A 20,428-nucleotide genomic window follows, 5' to 3' on the forward strand; every position below is an offset into this window, starting at 1 on the left:
CTAGTCCAACCCCCCGTAACGCAATTTCAGTTGTTACATGGTAGTCCAGTCCTGCCTACCAGGGAACCACCTTCCCACACTCACTGCATCCCCAAAGGACGAGAAATGAATAGAAGGCAGACTGTCTGAAAAACGCCACACAGACCGGTGAGCTTCTGTGAAAATATTGGACTATATTTGAGAAGATAAATCCGGGCCCCGTTTTACAGTACCACAGCATTATGTTCATCTCATACTTTATTCAACAATATTAAAAGAGGCAGAGGTGCTCAAATAGCACCTTCACAACATCTTTTTTATTATTTAAAAAATGGCATCTTCTGTACTTTTCTCTGTTCTCTGACAAATATCAAAATAAAAACTTTTAACATAATGCATTGCACCTGACGTATAATTAACCTACTTTTTTTTTTTTTACACAAAGAACTGTAAAGGTACATATTAACAGGATAAAGCCATTTAATTCCTTAAAAAAAATGAAACACATATAGTTTGCAAGACACACGCAAAGTACTCTGAGAGCGTGCCCCCCTTAACCCCTTCAGTGCATTGTCTCCTCCTCTTTCTCAAACATGGAGGTCCCTATTAACAGCTGATTATCCTCCAAGTCGCCTTTTGCACCTGAGATTCAAGCCTCAAGATGTAACCTTTGCTGCATACACTGCAGAGTATTAGCGTCGCAGGAGGAGCATTGTCAGAACACCATCCTGCACTCTCCGTGTTAGGTTTAGACAGGCAACTGTTTACTTCTTTCACAAGTTTCTCCCTCTTCCTTGACTTGTGTGTGTGTGTGTGTGTGTTCCTGTCTGTATTCACATTATGAAAATAAAAATAGCACCAGTTTAACTGCATAGTGTAAAGCCCATACCAAGTCTAGCAACTACCTCAATACAGTAAGAGTTTGTTGGTTTGTTTTTAATATAAAAATGATACCTTACAGGTCCTTGAGACACAGTACTGCAGGGGAGTGGGGAAGATGTAAGTTGGCAGTTTTCTCACTGGAAAATATTAATAATTAAAAACAATAATAAAAAAACTATGTCACAAATCTTCAAGGTGCAGTTTAGCTAGGTTAGAGGGGAAGGCGTGTACATTTCTCTTTGCAAAAATAAAAAATATAACCCTCTTTTAGCAACATCTACAGTGGTCCAATAAAGGCAGTAACTTTCCAAATGCTGCATGGCAGTTCTTAATGCCACATTCTTGGAAATGTCTGTCTGTCAAAACTGTGGCCTGCTTCCTTCTTAATTTAATTTTTTAAAATTGTTATTTCTTAGGCTGCTCCCAATTAAATGAAATCGTTCGGGATTATTTGTGCAAAATCTTCGGGAGGAGGAAAAAAATGCTTTCTACAGTGTGCTGCACCTTATGAATAAGACGTCTCTGGAATGAAGTTCATCTCTTCAAGTACTTTGTACAAAGATAACAGAGACAGTCTGAAAAGGGGCTGGGATTTGCAAGTATCCTTATAACCTCAGCACTTCTCCAATAAAGCATTTCCTCTTGACGCTTCACTCTGCCCAAAGCGATTACAGTTTTAGTTCATGAACATCATCAGCAACATCAAAGTTCTAGCATTTGCATGATAAATCAGGTGAATTAAAGTAGATTAGCAAGACACAAAGCAAAACTATTTCAGAGGCTGCAGTGCAAGTTCATTTAAGCTAGACAGAGAAATCACGCTACACAAACGAATTTAATGCTTTGATAATTTCTCCCCCCCCCCTGCAAACCCCAATGAAAGCAGCGAAGGATCACCATAAGTCACTTTCATAAATTACTCAGAAGTATCTCTTCTTAAAGGAATTTTAAAGCTACTTAATTTCTGCCCAAACAGTTGGCTTAGGAGATTGTTCTGGGATTCAGCTGTCCTGTAATTGTGAGAGTCGGGCAGCTTAGCACCTTGGACAGCTCTGTGCCGGCTCAAAGAGCCTGGCAGGGAGGCAGAGGGGTCTTTGGCTAAAAGGGGGTGGTGGAAGGCCTTGCCGGCCAAGAGGTCCTTCTTGCGTTTCAGGTCTCCATTGGCGTGGCGGATCTCCGCCTTCTTCTGAAAGCATTGGTCAAGCATCATCTTTTTGAGCTGGCCGCCAGCCATGGACACCTTGAGCGTAGGGCTCAGTTTGTTGCAGTGAGGGTCCCTCCTCCGGGGGGAAAGAGCAAAAGCATCACTGTTGGGCCAATCAGCCCTTTTGAACCCTCCAGCGGTGTCGCTCCTCCCAGCATCCGGCGTCCGGGCTTTTTTCTTCTTGTTGCCATCCCCCTCAATGTTCTCACGGGAGGCTGAGCTTCCTTTGTGAGTGGATTTGTGTTCTTTCCGCTTTTTGGGGTGAAGCTTGGTCAGCCCATTAGCAATGGGTCTCTCTGGGCATTTGCTCAGGTCAGGGTGGCTGTGCTTTGCCTGGGCACTTCCCACCTCGCTCCGGAGGTGGCCGCTCACAGGCTTGACGGGGTTGCTTCCCATCTCTTTGATGCCAACACTGGTGCCGTTATCTCTGGAATAAGCAGCACCCATCTCTGGGAGAGCCTTGTCTTTTAAGGGTGGTGGCTTCTGAGCCTCTTCTGCACTGCCCAGGGAGCAATGGACACTGGGGTCGTTCTCGGCATAGGTCTGCCCACCTGTGACCTTCTTTGAAGGCATCTCTTTGGCAGACCGGTTGAGGGCAAGTGAGGAGGTCTTGTCCTTCAGCAGGAACATGTGGAAGGTCGCTTCAGCTAAGTGCATCTTGGTGGCACTTTCCTGAGGAGCCGTATCACTTAGATCAGGATTGCCACTCCACTCTGTTTTGGGAGTCCCCTTGCATTCTGTTGCCCCCAGATTTGCAGCAGAAAGGTCAGGCATCTTGCTCACAGGTTCTTCTTGGAAATGTTGGCTGTCCCAGGTTCCCATGGCATGTTCACTTTTGCCGTTAGAGGTGACTTTTTCTGGGGCCACTGCCTCCTTGCTGTGCTTCTCAGAGAGATGAATTGGAGGCAGCTTTTGTGTTGGTGCTGCTGTTTGCTTATGTGTTAAGCTGGCCAGATCAATACTAACTGCATCAGGAGAGTCTATGGAAGGAGGTGGAGTGTCGCCGAGGGAGTCTCCTTTCACCAGCTGTCTTGCAGAAAGTGCAGTGGTGGGCTTGAGTTCTGGGCCACCTGATTCATCCTGGGGCAAAACTGGTAGAGGTGGAGGCAGACCATCACACTGGGTTTTTGCAATTTCACCCAGGAGACTGGAGTAGCGGCCCACCAGGTCTTCTGTTTTTACGGAGGTCTGGGGTCGAGGTGTTGTGGCCACATTGGCTGCTGTGGATAGAGGCTCATTTGGAGACAGCAGAGGTTCACTCCCTAGTTGGGGGACACAGGTGCAATCTGCCTGCACAGGTAAGCCTGGTGCAAGCAAGGTGTTGCGATGGACCATCTTTTTCTTTTTGGCTGCTGGTATGTCTTCCCGCAGGTGTCCTTCCTCTTTTACTTTCTTATCCCCGTCCTTGGCCGAGACTCCTGGCCGCATCACTCCTCGGAATCGGAAGGTCTTGCTGCTCCCCACCAGGTGCTTCTCCATGTGCCGGTCATACTGCTCCTTTTTGGAGAAGGTGTAGTTGCAGGTGCTGCAGATGAAAGACTTCTTGATGACATGCATGACATCCGCACAGAGCTCACAGGCATAGAGCGTGGTGTGCTTGATGTCAGCTTCCTCGGCCGTTCCATGCTCTTGGCTGAGGTGGTTCCGAAGCTCTTTGGTCTCCTGGTAGAACATCGGGCATTTGTGGCACAGGTAGATCTTCTGCAAGCTGTGCACCACCAGGTGGCGCTGGAGCTTGAAGGGCTTGGGGAACTGCTTCCCACAGTGATGGCAATCTCGAGAGGGATCTTTGCATTCTGGGTGCATGGGAGCCAACTTTGGAGCCCCTTCGGCTTTAGGGGCAGGGTCGGGAGATGGGGCTGTTGCTTTGGGAGAGGCAACAGCTGGCTTGGTTCTTAGTGGGACCTCCAAGGTGTCCTTGTTGACAGTCACTTCTTGCCCTCCTTGGGGCTCCTTGGGACTTTTGCTCTCTTTGCAAGCAGGTGCTTTGCTGCCAGGCTCAGCATGCTTGGCTGATTTGTTGGGTTTCCGGCATATGATAGAGTTCAGGAAATGCGTGACAGCATCATCATCATCACTGAAGCAGCTGGGCAACCCACCCAGGACAGATTTCTGAGCCTGGCCTTTCCGGGCAAATTGAGTGGCATGCTCTCGTAAGTGCTCATTGTACATCCAGACATCAGATATTTCCTTCAGGCACATCCCACAGGCCCACAAGCCGGCTTTGTTCTTGGCATGCTTCTCCTTCAAATGGTCCCTTAGCTGCTCCCGGGAGCTGAACTTCCTCTGGACACACATGTAGCATGTTGGTGGAGGAGAAGGGTTGTGAGTGAGCTTGTGGAAGTCCAGCTCCCCTAAAGTGAGGAACCACTGGAAACACACCTTGCACTTGTATTGCTTGTCTTTAGCCTTGAGATTCAAGTCGCTACGGGTTTTCCCCTGCTTTCCTTCTCCTAGCTTATTTTTGATGGGTCTGCCTTGCTGGGCTGGAGATGGTGGCTTGAACCCTGAGGTGCATTCATCATCAGTGTGGCTGAGATGATCTTCCCCAATGCTGTAGAAGCACACATCTCTCATCTCAAACTTTGTGCTCAACATATCCATATCAATTGTATGAAACTCAGACAAGCCAGGATTTTCATTCATCCTAGTGTCATAGGATTCTTCTTCCAGGTCAGGAGGTTCTGGACTGGGAGCCATTGATGATTGCCCATTTGTCAGTTCCACGGATGGGCTGAGCAATGTTCTGTCAACAGAAATGCCTTCCGTCTTCTTCTCAAGACTACCCCAACTACTCAAACTTGGAAGATCCTCTGTTGGACTCCTTATTGTGCCATCGCTCTTCAAATCAGTAATGTCCTCCCTTTGCCTAGCATCGTCTGGCTGCAGAACTTTTTTGGTAGATCCGGAATTGACATCACTTACTATTGCTTTGCTGCCATGACACATGTTGAGAGTCAGAGCATCATCAATGGAGATGGTGTCGTACTCACAAGGGTCCTCCCTGGTGACACAGAAAGAGCTGGTTTCTCCTAGATCTGAAGCCATCCTGGTTGTAAAGAGACCCGCCATGCCTTCTGGCCTGGGGTTCACTTCTATGACAGGTTTGGGCTTCTTGGTCCGCTTTCCATACACCCGCCTGCACTTCCGATGGGCAAACCGGTCATTCCTGGGGAAAAGTTGTGAAAACGTGGAGTCATCATCAAACAAACTCTGCAGGTCTGGACCCTCATCCCCCTGAGATTCATTCCTCATCTGAAGCTCTTCCATCCTCAAAGGCTTGGACTCTGTGGGATAAGGGACACCACTGGAAGCTTTTTCTGATATGATTTCAGGGAAGTCCTCTTCAACTGCTCCAGCATGGCAGGACTGCTGGAGGCTGTTGGGACTTGGTGTATACATTGATGGCCTCTTTTGATTTCTGCAGCAAATCTCTTTGGGTGGATTCTCTTCAGATGACTCTGGTTTTTCCATGCTGATATCCTCACCTGGTTCTTCACAGACATTGCTCAACCTTTCCTCAACTTGTTTTGGGTACCTGCTCATCCACTTCTCTGGCAAGTTTCCTTTCAACCCTGGATCCACCAATTGCTCATTACAGCTCCCTACATCCTGAAGAAGCTCTTGCCCAGCCATCTCTTGGGCTGATGATGTCTTTTCACCAACTTCTTCCAAGTCCTTGACTATTGGAGGGTGAAGTGGCAATGGTGACTGTGCCCTTGCCTGCTCTTGGAGGCCAGTTGATGGAGTGCTGCTCTCCAGTTCTTTAGAGACAGTGGTCAGAAGGAGGTTGACAGTGCAGGGAATCATTGTGGAGCGAAGCTCAGGGATCTCACTCTCTAGATGAGAAGATTCGATGGTTTCATTGGGAAATACTTTGGCTTTTCTTGCCTTTTCCTTCAATTTCTTCCTGGCAAAACTGCCCAACCCACCAGCACCAGCCTCTTTGTCTTTCCCTCCTGTGTCTGGCCCTGGTTTAGAGCCAGGTGCTGAGTTGCCCAATCTCTCTGCCTCTGTCCTTAGCGACGTCGTTTTCATGTCTTCATTTGGAACATCTGTACTTTGGAGTTCCTGGGTTACATCAAATGAAATCACACTTAGGTCACCGAGCACCTTACTAACAACTTCTTGGATCTCTGGACTGGGCTCTTTCCTTTGGCTCCTGCAGGATTTGGGAAATGGTTGGCTAACGCCTGCTTTTGACAGGTGTGAGCTGCTTGCTCTCTCTTTGATGGAAGCCCTGCTGTTTCTCCGAGAGAGTTGCTTGCTTGCCGTGAATGCCTTTTCCAGTGGAGCACAGTCCAGGCCTGGCAACGGAGTGGTCTCCTTTTTCTCTTGATGTTTCACAGTTTTGTGCCTCATCAACCCAGTTTTGGTTCTAAAACGAACTGTGCAAATATCACAGGTGACTTGCAGTCCTTTCCCCTTCTTTTCTTTTGCTTGCTTGGTCTTGAAATCATCTTTCAGACTTTCATCATTGCCCTCCTCTTGTTCTGTGTAGCTAATGTACCCTTTCACACTCTCAGAGCCTTCATTCTTCAAACTGTCGCCTCTGCTGTCCATGTCTTGTGAAGCCTTCTTGATCCCAGTCTCTGTGGTCTCTGGAAATTGGCCAGCACTAAGGTGAACCTCACTGGCATTAGCTGTTCCTGCAAGGTCAGCAGTGGCCATCTCTTGATCATTAAGGATCTCTGGTTGAGTTTGATCTTTGCTGCCTTTCTGGAGGCAAATCTGAGCCTCCTTTGGCCCCTGAGGCTTTGACATTAACTCCCTGTTTTGATTCGTCTTTGTATTTGTAAGCTGAGCAGAATCTGTCTCTGATGCAGGCTGGTCAAGCATGATGTTTTGCAAGGATGCTGACTGAGAACAGGTAATCACATCCGTCACAGAGCACATGCCACTGTCTTCATGACCTGGATGCTTGGATAGTTCTTCGGGAATATCATTATTTTTAGAAGGTAGCAGGCTGGGAGATGTGCAGCTGTTGGCTTGTAATTTCAAGGGTATTTGTATCTCTACAGGAGGAGCTGCCAGGTCGCCAGAGCACAGGGAAGAGGCAGGTGGTGTATGGACAACCTTTTCAGGTACTGCCAAGGTGCTGGTGGCATCTTCTTCAATGTGCTGTTGACTACTACTGATCATATCTGACAGCACAGGAGAGGTGGCACCACAAGGGAGCATGCTGGGTAGAAATTGTGGTGCTTCTGTCCATTCTTGGTGCTCCGAATAATCCTGCATGGGATTCCCAACAACAGTCTTCTCAGCAATAGAGGAGCACCTGCACACAAGGGGAATCTGCTGCTCCCCAGCAGCAGTCCGACTCTCTTCAGATGGTGGTACTCCAAAGTCAGAGAGTGTTACACTGCCTGGGTCACTTTTCAGCACTTCTTTCTGACTAGCCAAGCTGACTTCCAGAGACAAAGCTTCTGCACAGTGGCTGGCTTGCTCCTCCAAGTTCTGGCATTCTTCTGAAACTGGGCTGGTTCCCAAGCAGAAACCTCTCCCGTGCAAAGAGTAATCATCCTGATGTTGATTTTCAGGTGAGTTGCTGGGAGCCAAAGTCACATGACATTGCAACTGTCCCACCTGATCACCACTCCTTTCCATCTGGTGGACTTCTGCAGCACACAACACTTGAGCCTCACAGCAGGCTTCACCCCAAGGTGTGCAGTGAGCCACAAGTCCCTTGAGTGTGGCTGGCAAAGCACAGCCTGGTGTTTCATTTTCAAATGATCCAGAGCTTAAGGGGGATTTTCTGTGGCTCCTAAATGCCAGGGTTGCATTCTGCTGATCTTCTACCACCTCTCCTGTACCTTGACAGCCTTGCGTTCTCTCTTCCCTTAGCAATGAGGTCACCATTGAGCTACTGAGTGGTGAGAGGTGTCTGTGCACTGGGGAAATGCCACCTGCACACAGTTTAATGTCACCCACCACCTCAAAACAGTCATCTTTTAGGTGCTGCTCCTGCTCCTTCTCCTCTGCAATGGGATTGTGTCTTTCAGGGCTCTGAAGGGCTGATTGCTCTGTAGTGCAGGGAGCCCTTTCACCAAGATATTCTGCCTGTTTGCCTGGTTCAAAAAATAGTTCAGTTGAATCAGATGCCTTGGTCCTGTTCTCAGATTCGTCTCCCAGGGAGCTCTTCCTTTCCTTCACTGTGGGACTTTCAGCCACCTCCTCACTTGCAACAGGGCCCATAGATGCCTCTTCCTGTTCAGACTGAATGTCAACACTTGCAGGCAAGTGGGAGGTGGGCTGCAGGGCTGGGAAGCATGGCATCAGCAAGTCCTCCTCGTTGCTTTTGGCCGTCCTGGCCACAAACAACTGCAGCTGCTGCAATGGGTTGCCTGCCTTCTCCTGGGGAGTGGACACATCTTCTACCTTCCCATTCATCTCCTTTGAAAATGGCAATGTGTCAAAAACCAGCATTTTCCCATCTCCAGCTTTATTGTGTAGGGCTGGAGAGTGGCAAACAGTCTGTCGGGACTTATCCAGAAGGGCAGATCCATCCTCATCCCTTGGGAAGAGTGTGATGCTCTCCAGCATTTCTGGGTCCTTGATGCTTTGGGCACTAGAGGGCAAGTTGCCATCAAGCTCTGGACCACCAACATCTTGTAGTCCAAAATCTGTCTTCAAACACAGAACTTGCTGCCCGTACGTTTCCAACTCAGCAGCACCATCAAAAGATTTTTCCTTTGGTGGCAGTTTTGCAAACGCCTCCCCTCTCAGAGGCAAAGGCTCATGCGCATTTAGCTCAGCTGCCTCCAGAGTTTTAGGGAACAATGGATCAGGGCTTTGTATCAAATGCTCTGTGTAGCTTGGATCTTGCAAATCATCAGAGATGCCTGAAGAGCATGGATCTGGCATGATTCTGGCAGGTGCAGCCTGCATTTCACTGAAGTCATCTTCCTCAGAGATTTCAATACCCTTCAGGTTGTCATGAAGCTTGTCTTGGTCCTCTTTGGAGTTAAAAGGACCTCCCAAAATCAGATCAGCGGCAGATGGTGTGTGCATGGTGGAGTGTATTGGGCTGAATGGCACCGGACATGGCCAAGGGTCCCTGTGGCTTCTGTACTTGCTATCTAAAGTTGCAAGGAGACTTTTCTCATTCCCTGAGTTTTCACAGACACAGGCTTTTGTAGAAAGGAGGCTTGCTTTCTCAAACTCGGCTTCTGTTAGGAACAGCCCTTTCCCATTGCTTTCCTGGTCGAGGGTTAAGAGTGAAAACTGGTGGGTGGCTTCCTTCTTATCTGTGCTGGTAGGCTGTCTGGGGGCTTGGTGTTCATCGGATACTTCCATGTTCAGTTTGTTTGCTTGCAGCTGGCTTTCCAACTCAGTGACTAACCTTTTGATCTCGAGCTCGTCATCTGAGATAGTGCTCATGAAAGCCATACTGTAATCAGCCATCCTTTCGGCTAAAGGGATTTGGTTGATCTCGCCAGGGTACCTTTTAGCGGCTGTTTTTTCAACAGGGAGGCTGTGAAACTGGGCAATGTCTTCTGGCAAAACTGGGGATGTCCCCTCCATCAGATTCCAGTCTTTCTCTTGTGGGAATGGAGAATACTGCTGGTCAAAGGGGGTGGTTTTGCTGAGCTGATGATGGCCAGCACACTCAAAGGCCACATAATTGTCCTTGCTTGATACCACACCATCATATAAGGTGGCGTCAAACTCGGCCACAGGCAGCTCCCCGAATACTGATGAAGAATCAAAGCTAAGAGGTGAGGGGACTTTGCTTTGTTCATGATTATCACCTTCGTAGGGCGTGATCTCAGGGTGCTTCTGTTTGAATGAGCTGAGGTCAATGCCCCCCTGGCACAGGAACACATTGCTGCTGTGTGATGGTTCCACACCTGGGGCATCCGAGAAAAGGCCCGATGACTCAAAGCTGTTAGATAACCCTTTGCAGTCATAAAATGCACCAGAAGCATCGAGCGCAGCAGCTCCTTTCCTGGTTATCCCTATGCCCATGGGATTGTCTCGGAAACAGCTGATTGGAGCCACAATCAATGGTTTCTTTGAACACTTGAGGTCTACTTGTTCATAGCTGTTGCTCTTGTCACTGGGGATGTCATGGCTGCCATCAGAGGATGGGCCACTGAGCTCGTCCAGGTGGTATTTCAAGGCCTCTCCATTGTAGGCAGCAAACTGGGGCCAGCACTGATTCCTTTCCAGCGAACATTGCTCGGCGTCTTTCGGTGCAGCCAGGGGCTTATCATCATTGTGTCTGGATCCCCCGTGGGACTGTTCTGCATCCTCAGTGCCAAAGAGCCCAGTGGGGTTCTGGTTAAGAAGGCCACTGCTGTGATAGCTCTTCCCCTTGGCCCGGAGCAAACCTTCATCTCCATTTGTGCAAGGGACTGGGGACATGCTGGGGCTCTGATGCACCTGGAAACCTGCTGCCTGAACTGGGGGTGAGTTGACGCTGCCTCGCTCTCTGGACAACTCAGAGGTCATTCTTTGGCTTCTTCCTCCTACCGCTTCTTTCTCAGGAATGTCCGGCTGCTCTCGTGGATGTGGTGTGGCGTGCAGCAACCTCTTCCTCTCTTCGCTTTCCTTCTCAGTGTCAGAATCGGCCCTCTCGGTGCTTTGAGGGCTGTTGCTCGTCTCACTGGACAGGCTGGTGCTCTGGCAGCTGCTGGTGGAAGAGCGGCTGCACCTGCGCCACACTCTGCCCGTGCATTCGTTTTTACTTCCAGGTTCTTTGCTGGCAGCCCTTTGGGGCTCTTCTCTGCCCCTCCTCTGACCGTACCTCCACGCCGGCTCCTTGTCCTTCTCCCTCCCTGCTCTCCCTTGGCGCCTCCGACTGAGGCTGCTCCTCAGCCTCCCGCTGAACCGCTGCCCCGCCTTCCTCCTGCAGTGCCGCTTGGCGTATTCCACGCGCTCGTCGTCCGATTCCGAGATGTATTCGTACTCGCCAAACTTGCTGTCCTTGGCTTCGGGGAGCATCCGCTCAGCAAGCAAGGAGAGCGGCACAGCTTTGCTGCCCTTGCTGTGCAGCTTGTGCAGCTTGTTCTTCTGCTGGACAATCTTGTGGATGAGCTCCTTGCTCCAGGTGCCGCTCCGCAGCTTGCGCTTCTTGGCATCCTTCACAGAGAGCAGACTGTTCCCTGGAGAAGGAGGGCGATTCAGGCTCTTGGTCTGCTTCAGCTCTGACATGGTTTTGGCCTCCTGCTTCAGAGGCATAAAGGAGCTCCTGCAGTTTTTCTTTCTGACCTTTGTTTGGGCATTTGCATCAACGTTGGCCTCACCATACATTGCCAGGTCACTAGCCTTGTTCTGAGCGGACTCCCTGCTGCTCTGTGTTTCGAGCCTTTCCTCTCCCTGGTCTGGAAACCAGCTCGCCACTCTCTCTTTATGCCCATTTTGCTTCCCGGGTGCTTTCCTTTTTGCCAGGTCCATGCCGGGATGATCATCATAGCAGCTCAATATTTTCACATTCTCCTCCATCCCTGGGTGCTGCTTCATTTTCTTCCCCGAAGCAACGCTCTCTTTTGCTCTGTAAGTGGTCCCACCATTGGTGACCTTCACAGAGGCCAATTCTTCATCAGCAAACACATCGATGAAGCTGCTGTCAATCTCAGGGTTATCTGACTGGTACCCAAGTCCATTCAAAGCTTCCGTGATCAAACTGTCGAGCTTGGCATCGTCTATCTCCAAGTCAGAAGCGCTAAGCGGCATGGGGTTTGGGGCAAGGCCGTTAAGCTGACTCGCCTTCAGAGGGTCCTCCTTGCATTCCCCTTTGCTCTCTCCATCTGCAAAATCAACAGGAGGCAGCAGGAGGCCCAGGCCAGAATGCTTTGTGGACTCAGGAGGCACCTGATGTTGCCTCCGGATCTCTGCCCCCCGGGAAGAGCCTTTTGATGGGCCCTGGAGAGCTGCGTGAGAACTGCAGAACTGACGGTGGTCCAGGAAAGAGGAGAGAGTGCTGAAGTTCTGGTCACATTGCTTGCAGGTCAGGAAGACATCCAGCTGGTCAAGGCTGGTGCTGCTCAGTGTGCTTGCCAGGAAGTGATGCGAAGAATAAGGTGGTGGAGGCAGCTCAGCCTCAAAGCCCTCCAGACACCCTTTGGAGGCATCCGCTTCTGGCTTGTGGACATGGCTGTCCACAGGGACGCCTCTGTAGAGGAGTTCATCCTTTGAGGCACCTTGGGAGAGATGAAAGCCCTTGAGAGGGTCCGCTGTCTGGTAGTGGATTGCGGTGGAGCTCAGTGAGTCGGAGGCATGGAAAGGCTCACTGGCATCCTTTGGGTGGCACTGGTGGTGAAAGAAGGGCGACGTGGTCAGCACAGCGCCATCTTCAAAACTGTGGCTGTTTGGGCTGCTTGATGTGGGCGAGAGGGATGAGCAGGTGCTGCCGCTGCTGGCAGGGTGGGGGGCAGGTGATGGGAGAGGAGAATCGGCTGGGGAGGCAGTCAAGGCCGATGGTGGCAACACCAAAGCTGGGTTGGAAGAGAGACGAGAGGAAGTTAGCGGCAGTGCTTGGTTCACGCTGAAGAAGAGGGGCTTGCCCCTGGAAACACACATGCCAGGAAGTTCCGTGTCCTTTGGCCCGTCAAAGCCAAAAGCGTTGGCCGGAGTGCAGTTCTTTGATCCTGGATCATGCTGCTGCCTGACGACTCCCTCCCCAGTCAGCAGGGCTTTATTTGGATAGCTGGGAGTGGAGTTCTTCTGAACCTTGCTGCTGCTGTCCCAGTCTGATGCCCCAAGGGGGAAAGGTGGCTTCTGGCTGGCCAGCTTCCTTGACAGCTCAATTCGGTCTTGGCCGGGCATTGAGGAGGTGAGGCGCAGCTGCTGCCAGGCCTTCTTTATGTGCTGCCTCTGTTCTGCCCCTGGGTGGCACCCAAACGAGAGCTGGTTCCCAGCAGGGCTTGGGTACACGGTTGAGCTTTGTTCCATGGGAGGGTAAGCCTTCTTGCCTCCCTCCCAAGACTGCAAGAGCCGGGGTTGGGCTTGCACAGTAGTGGGAAGGCTCTTCTCGAAAGGCACTGAGCCCAGGCTGGCAACACTGGCCGTGGGGTCGCCATAAGGCTTGTTCTGAAAGTGCACTTGGGGTAGAGAGACCTGTGGCATGTTCCTTCTCAGAGCACCACCGGGATCCAGTATCCTTTGACTAGCTACGTTGTCTGTCAACAAGGACTGCCTCTTCCCGATCGGCTTTGGCAAACTAGAGACATGTAAACTGGGTGGGAAAACGCCTTGGTTTTCTTGGAAAGTGCTTGAAGTTTGGTCGATAGCACCAGAAGGAGAGATAGCACCATTGTGGTCAGTGGAATGTTCATTCCTTCCTTTATAGCAAGGCAAATGCCCTTGAGTCTGTGACGGGAGGAAGGGAGCCTGCTGGGGAGCCAACCCGTACATCCTGCCCTCCGGGCCAACGTGGTCATAGGAGCCACCGGCGAGAGCTTCCTCTTTCCATTCCCTGGAGGAAGGATGGAAGGCAAAAGCACCATGAGAAGCCTGACTGGCGGCCAGTGACACATCGATGTAATCTTGAGCATGAATGTCGCCTTGGAAAGGGTCCCCAGCAGAGCTGTGCAAAGTCTGGAAGGGGTACTGGAACGACAAGGGCCCCACACAGTGTGCGCTAGGTTTGCTGCTCTCGGGGAACAAGGGGCAAGCTTTGGGGGCAGAGAGTCCATTGTTAGCACCTGGGAGGCTTTTCTCTGGCAAAGGCCACGAGCTATTCCCATTACCCTGGAACTCCACATAATGCAGCTGCCCGTTGGTGCCAGAGTTTTCATGAGGAACACCGGCTGGCAGCTGAAGCTTTGCGCCATGGGCTGGGCGCGCGGTTGGTGTCGGGGAGGTAAAGTTGCTGGAGATATGGCTTGAGGGGGCCTCAGGAAAACACCGTGCGAAACTGAGGTCTTCCTGCTGCAGTTCTACCTCTCTCTCGGGGATGCTGGGGACGTGGAACCTGTAGCTCCCCGAGATGGGTCCCCGGCCCACTTCGACCTTCTTGGGCGGGGTGACCTTCTGCTGGGGATAAGCAATACCAATGGTGGGGTTTGGTCTGGCATTGCTGATAGTAAGTCTATAGAGCTGCTGGTGGCCACGCTCTCCTTTTCCAGACCGCTTGTTCTTATCCCTCGCTCTGCTCTTTCCAGGGGGAGACTGGGGGCTTCCTTTGACAGAACCCCAAGGGCCATCACTAAGGAACTTGGGCCTGTTGTGGAGGGACTTGAAGTCTATCTTGCCTGCTTGCTGAGGCCGGATCACAGCTTCCCTTTGATTGTGCGGCTCCTTGTCTTTGACACCAGTGAAGCTGGACCCATTCTCAGTCCCAGTGTGGAGACATGACTCTGAGCCTTCCTGGAGCTGACCATCAAATTCGCCCACGTCTTTCTTGCCAAATTGCTCAAAGCCAGTATCTTTGTCTTGGGCGCTGGGCTCAGTATCGTTGGTGGCATAAGCATGCTGTGTCTCTCCCATCATGGTACTAAGGACCAGGCCTAAAAGGAACTGGTTTCCTTCAGCCCCTCAGCATGGGAGTCCTCCATGGCAACCATCATCCCTTCTTCTCCAGCAGCTGTGAGGCACCTCAACCTCTCGGACAGCTCCCAGTTCCATCCTGGCTATGGGGCAGGACTTGCATATGAGACCTGTTGGGGGTTCATCTCAGGATTCCACATGGGACCTGCAAGAGAGAAAAGCCTTGTGAGATTCAGAAGCTCTGCAGTCTCATATTACAATGTTCAAATATTTAAACGTTTACAATATTTGGTGACAAAACCCAAGGACTAAGGCTGCTTCTCCCTGATAGCAGAATGTAAGCAAAAACATATCAAACTCATGCCGAAGACTGAAACTTTGCTTGAGATTGGAATGAGTTGATTCCAGGAATCAGCAGGGTGCTTTGAGGGAAGAGTTGGCCATGTCAGGAAATGGACAGAGTCCCCTGTCACTTATTGCCTACTGGGGTTAGCACTGGCCCCATCCTGGGTGAGAAACAGGGAACTGTGTTACCCAAGAGGCAGAAAAAGCACAAGCTCAGGGCACCAGCAAATGAGAAAATTTTGAAATAATCTGACAATTGGTTTTGGGAGTTTCTTTTTAAGCACCACAGGAAAAATCTGAACTTTCTAAGACTTCCTTATACTCCACATTCTTTCCCCATTTTTCTGTTCTATTTTATTACTTATCCCCACCTAAACCAGGAGTGGGGTGTCCTACTAACATAGGCGGAAATAATGCCAGGAAATCAGATACTGTCAGGTGCTGCACATGAACTATATGCATGCACATTTCAGCATACATGTATCATTTGTGTCATTTTGGGGGGAAATTATTTTATAATTTACCATTGTTTGTATTCTGAATTATTTATGGGGGGGGGAGTACCATAATATTTTCAGCGCTTAGGGCCTCTCCATCCGGCCCAGGTGCGAACAGTAGGAAGGACCAAGCTTTTTTGTGCAAAAGTACCTTTGAGAAACCCAAGCTGTTTACAGGCCTTATGGGGGGGGGGAGTCCACACTCCTGACAGACATATCCAGCTGCGGCAATCAGCCCCCCACTCCCACCCCCACCAGCATCCCTCCAGCACTTCAAAGGTTATTATAAGTAATTTACCTCTGGCTAAAACCTGCTGAGGGTGGCATTTTTATTGCCTTAAAACGATATTTCTCTTAGCAGGAGCAGATGACAGAAGTGTCCCGCCTATGGCTTATAGTCAGGGGAAAGCTCTACCTTTGATTTCTTAAGCTGGGCTCTCTGGATTTCTCCCTTCACCCCCACCCCCAGATTCTCTCCTGGCACCGATCATCGTTTTATGTCCAGGAACAGCTGCTCTGCCCTTTTCTTCTGCTTGATTGCTGGCAGCTGAATGGCAGCACAGCCTCTGTTGGTGCAAGGCCTTGCGCAGAAGGTGACTTGACTTGCATGCAAAAGTGAAGGACACCTGCAGAGCCCGGCAGCACCTACTTGGGGCCAAAGGGGGTCTCCTCTAGTCCAACATCCTGTTTTCACAGGAATGCTCCAGTGGTGCCTGTAAGCAGCACATGAGCACCAAGGGTCTCTTAGTCTGTGATGTTACGACTGTGGGATTGGCTCAAATACATGTGCCAGTCTTGGGCACTAGGCACCCATGTGTGGAAAGATGGGCAGGCCCCCCAAATGCAAAAATCTGGACATGGGGCCTCAGAGGGGCACATAATATGTTTTATTGCATGTTGACCTTTTTTTTTGGGGGGGGACAATTTCTGAGATGACATGGAAGATATTTCAGGGTCATTCCCAAAAGCCATCCTCTTTTCCAGGATTAGCCAACATAGTAACCTCCAGATGTTGGATGACAGCTGTTGAAAGGCCAGCTGAGTTATACAAGGGAAGCCACAACCACCTGGATGTTTGATGCTCCAAGGAGGGTCCCATAGCGACAGACATGATTTTCATGCAAAAGGTCCCAGGTTCAATCTCCAGCATCTCTGGTTGAAACCATCAGGCAGGAGGAGATGGGAAAGGCTTCCTTCTGACCTTAAAGAGCTGCTTCTGGTCAGAGCAGACCAGTGGTTTACTCTGGGGTGTCTTGGACAATGGTCAGGGGTGCCGAGGGCAACATTGGCCTCTGTCCCCCTTCCCTCCTTCCTCTGATGCCCTCTTGCATTTCTAGCTCTGGCTTGCATGGCTGTTTATTGCAGTGGCCCTGGCTTCAAGCTCCCCAGGTGAATGGTGCCTCTAGGGCTGGCCAGGAGAAGCTTCTCAGACACCTGCAGGGCATTGTGAGGAGGCACCTCTCTTTGGGGTGGGGGTGGGGCAGCTCAGAGACCAGGGGGGCAGCTGTGGCTGCCCAGAGGACTCCCGAGGAGAGGAGGCTAAGGGAACACTCCACAAGGAAGGGTGTTTAAAAAAAGGTGAGAGGCTGCTAGCTCGGCAGGCAAAGGGTGACATAACTGGGCTCCTGAGCCCCACAGGTTGTCACAGAAAGAATGTAGTTGGTCAAAGGAGCCGTGGACTAAAAAAGGTTGAAAACCTCTGGAGTAGACCAAAAGATGTAAGGATCCAATGGCCTGATTCAGCAGCTTCCTGTGCTCATATGTCACATCTAACTATGCACTTAAAGCTCTTACACCAGAGTCATGTTTTCCTCCAAAATATCCTTGGAATGGCAGCTAGTTCTGGGTCTTGTAAGAGCCCTCAGCACCCGTAACAAGCTATGGTTCCCAGGATACTTTCGGGGATGCCATAACTGTTGAGTGCATGGAATGGATGGAATGGCTTTGACCACAGGCACGTGCATTTACATCATGCAGCCAGCTGAGGGCTTTTGTCTGAGCGAAGCAGTCCTGCCCACTGCATCGAAAGACCTGCTTTTTGAGATATAAGTAACCCCTCTCAAATGTATTTATTCTCTTTTGCTAAAGGCTCCTGTTATCAATCTTGTGAGAGTCTCTGGCTTAGTCTCCTGACTGGCCCAGAAATAGCACAAAGCAGGGTCTTGAGGAGGCACTCAAAAATGTGTAGGCACTGTATGGTGAAATCTCAGGAGCCAAAGAGATTGCCAAGTAAGATTTCTGGTCATCAGTGGGTTGGGTCTGCCCACACTCTTTCAGCTTAACTTCGCAATCTTAAGGACTAGCACCTTAAAACAAGAAATAAATAAGGATGCTCAGGATGCTAAATTTTGCAGCCAAAATTGCACTGCGAGGTCACATGTTGTGATGATGGTAAAATATATGCAACTTGAACCCACAGCTATTTGGAAAGTACTTCATGCTTCCTCTTAGCAAGGGTACCACAGTTGAAGGGAAAAGGCTGTAGCTCAGTGGTACAGCATCTGCCTTTCATGCAGAAGCCTCCAGGTGCAGTCCATGGCATCTTCAGGTGGGACTGCGAATGTCCCCAGCCTGAAACCCTAGAGAGCTGCTGCCAATCAGTGTAGCTAGTACTGACCTAGATAGAGCAATGGTCCAACTCAGTAAGAGAACTTCCTATGGACATTTGCAGTGGGTGTCAACTGCTTCATTTGCCCTTACTACAGGCTCAGCATTTGAGCGGGAGTAATTTGGTGCTAATTCCTCAGCTGACATTAACTTTAAGTGTAAAGCAGCTTAGATTGGTTATTTCCAAGTGTATTCTCCGGAAAGTTGGATTTTCTTTCAGCTCTCATTTTGAAGCTTGGGGAGGGGGGACATATGTGGGGCTGTCAAAATCTCCAGCTAGGCAACTGGGCTGATGGACAAGTACTCCACCAAGAGATCTAACCTCGGCCACTTTCCTTCCTGCTGCTTCTACTCCCAGCTTGGGAACCAAAATGTTGCAGAAGGGGTTGCCTGAGGTCACTGGCCGCTGCCTCTTTGATCTGCCCATTTTATCAGCCCTGTCCATCAACCAGGACAGAGTCTGATGCAGCCTTGACAGCCTTAAAAAAGAAAACAAAAAACCACCTCTCCACAGTTTCACACTTGGCTAAGCAAAATAAATCCCAGCCCGACAGAGGTAACTGAGAGGGTCCTATTGCTCTCCTTCTCTGCCAGCCAACAATGTGCCACTTGTATGCCATTTGGAGCCATGATGGGCAAGCCTGTTTACTGCTGCTGAAATTTGCAAAGATACCTTGCCAAGATAAAACAACCGACAAAACCAGAGCTAGTTACATTAACACAGTTGGGTTCACTCAGCCACATAAAGAAGGCCTTTTGGAATGATTTTTTTTAAAAAAAGCCTTCTCGTGGGGATTCAATAAAACTTGCAACATTTGCATTGCTGGGGCCTAGGCTGATGGCTGCATTATTGCAGGCAGCCAGAAGACATAAATGCTTGGCTTCCAACTCAAGCAGTTGATTCCATGAACGGATAAGTGGAGGGTGTGTGGAAGAGAAACACAGGGAAATATAGCAACATAAGGAAGGATCTGAGTGACGATGCATGCTCCTGGCTGCCTCACCGCAAAAAGGATGTTGTAGAGTTGGAAAAGGGCAACACAGATTATTAAGGGGATGGAGCGACTCCTCTACAAAGGAAGGCTGCAGCATTTGGGACTTTTTAGTTTAGAGAAAAGGCGAGTGAGAGGCGACATGATGGAACTGTATAAAATTATGCATGGCATGCAGAAAGTGGATAGAGAAAACTTTTTCTCCTTCTCCCATAACACTAGAACTCTGGGGCACCCAATGAAGCTGAATGTTGGAAGACACCCAACAGACAGAAGAAAGTGCTTCTTCACACAGTGCATAGCTAAACAATGAAACTTAGTCCCACAGGAGGCAGTGATGGCCAACAAACTGGAAGGCTTTCAAAGAGGATTAGACAAATTCATGGAAGAGAGGGCTATCGACTGGCTGCTAGCCATGGTGGCTCTGCTCTGCTTCCACAGCCAGAGGCTGTAATGTAATGCTGAATAGCAGTTGCTGGAAACCACAGGAGGGAATAGGACTCCTGAGCTCGGGCCCTGCCCACCAGTTGCCTAGTTGCCATCCCCGTGATCATTTCACGTTGCCCTTTTCTGAACCTTTTCCCACTCTGACAACTGCACCAGACTTAAGACACCTGCCACTCTGGAAGCTGAAAAAGAAGCCTGGTAGCTGGGTGGATAAACCTGACACCCATGGATTATCCCAAAAGTATTCCCCATTGATTCAAACAATGGCGCTTTTAGAATGATTCCAAAACATTCCCCATAGATTCAAGTAGGGGCCCGCAGCCAGCATGCTGAGGAGGGAGATGGGAGGAGGCTTCAGCCATCCAGGTGAAAAGGTGCTCAGTGCCTTTTCAGCAGAGAAAAAACAGATCCCACGCAGCAGAAAAGTAGCCACTGAAATCAAAGCTGCCTCTGAGTGCCTCTTTGACTTCCTCCACCAACTTATTAGTTTTAAGCAATTTCCCCGAGGAGGGGGGGAGGGAGGGGGGAGGGTTAATAATGAAGCAAACCCTTATATTTTGTGCATGACAAGTATACAGAAGACCATTTGAGTGGCTCATCAAGATTTAAATTATATCCAGGCAGGTTAAACTGAAGCTTCTGAAGTCAAAAGTTTGGCTATGGTTATGGAAAAAAAAAAGTTAAATGGTTATTCCACCACAAATACACTCAATTGTTGTTGTTGTTGGTGGTGGTGTGTGTGTTTTTAAATCAGTCTATCCTTTAACAGGCCCTGAATGGGGTTTTCTATTTTTTGATGGGCCCTAGAAAGAGAAATATATGGGTGAGAGGCGCAAGGGGATTATTCCAGTCTGCTGGGGGATTAAAAAAGAAATTCAGAACATTTGCTTTAAAAAGTCAAACAGCCCCTCCCCCTCCCACAGCCACCACTTGTCAACTGGCCATACCTTGGAAAACTTCCGTCACTCAGCTACTGCTGGGTCTCGGCTTAACTTCCCGTGAAATATGAATTTCTTGGCTGCAAGCAAAGTGAAAAATATGTC

General features: G+C 49.8%; 1 protein-coding gene across 5 annotated transcripts in view; it reads right to left on the bottom strand.

Annotated features, from left to right (window-relative positions):
- Nucleotides 1-219: 219 nt before the first annotated feature.
- ZNF469 (zinc finger protein 469) overlaps nucleotides 220-20,428 on the bottom strand; it is a 224,121-nt gene continuing 203,912 nt past the window's right edge. For 4 of the 5 annotated variants that reach the window (XM_083626154.1, XM_083626156.1, XM_083626155.1 and 1 more), the window contains 2 exons: nucleotides 20,333-20,403; nucleotides 220-14,702 (listed from right to left, as the gene is read on the bottom strand). In XM_083626154.1, coding sequence (XP_083482280.1) covers nucleotides 1,778-14,500 — 12,723 coding nt within the window. In that variant the 5' untranslated portion in view covers nucleotides 14,501-14,702; nucleotides 20,333-20,403 and the 3' untranslated portion in view covers nucleotides 220-1,777. The remainder of the gene's footprint in view (nucleotides 14,703-20,332; nucleotides 20,404-20,428) is intronic. The other variant, XM_083626157.1, reaches the window with a different exon arrangement.

Source organism: Podarcis filfolensis (genome assembly GCF_964270895.1).
Source record: "Podarcis filfolensis genome assembly, chromosome: 8".
Taxonomy (NCBI): Eukaryota; Metazoa; Chordata; class Lepidosauria; order Squamata; family Lacertidae; genus Podarcis; species Podarcis filfolensis.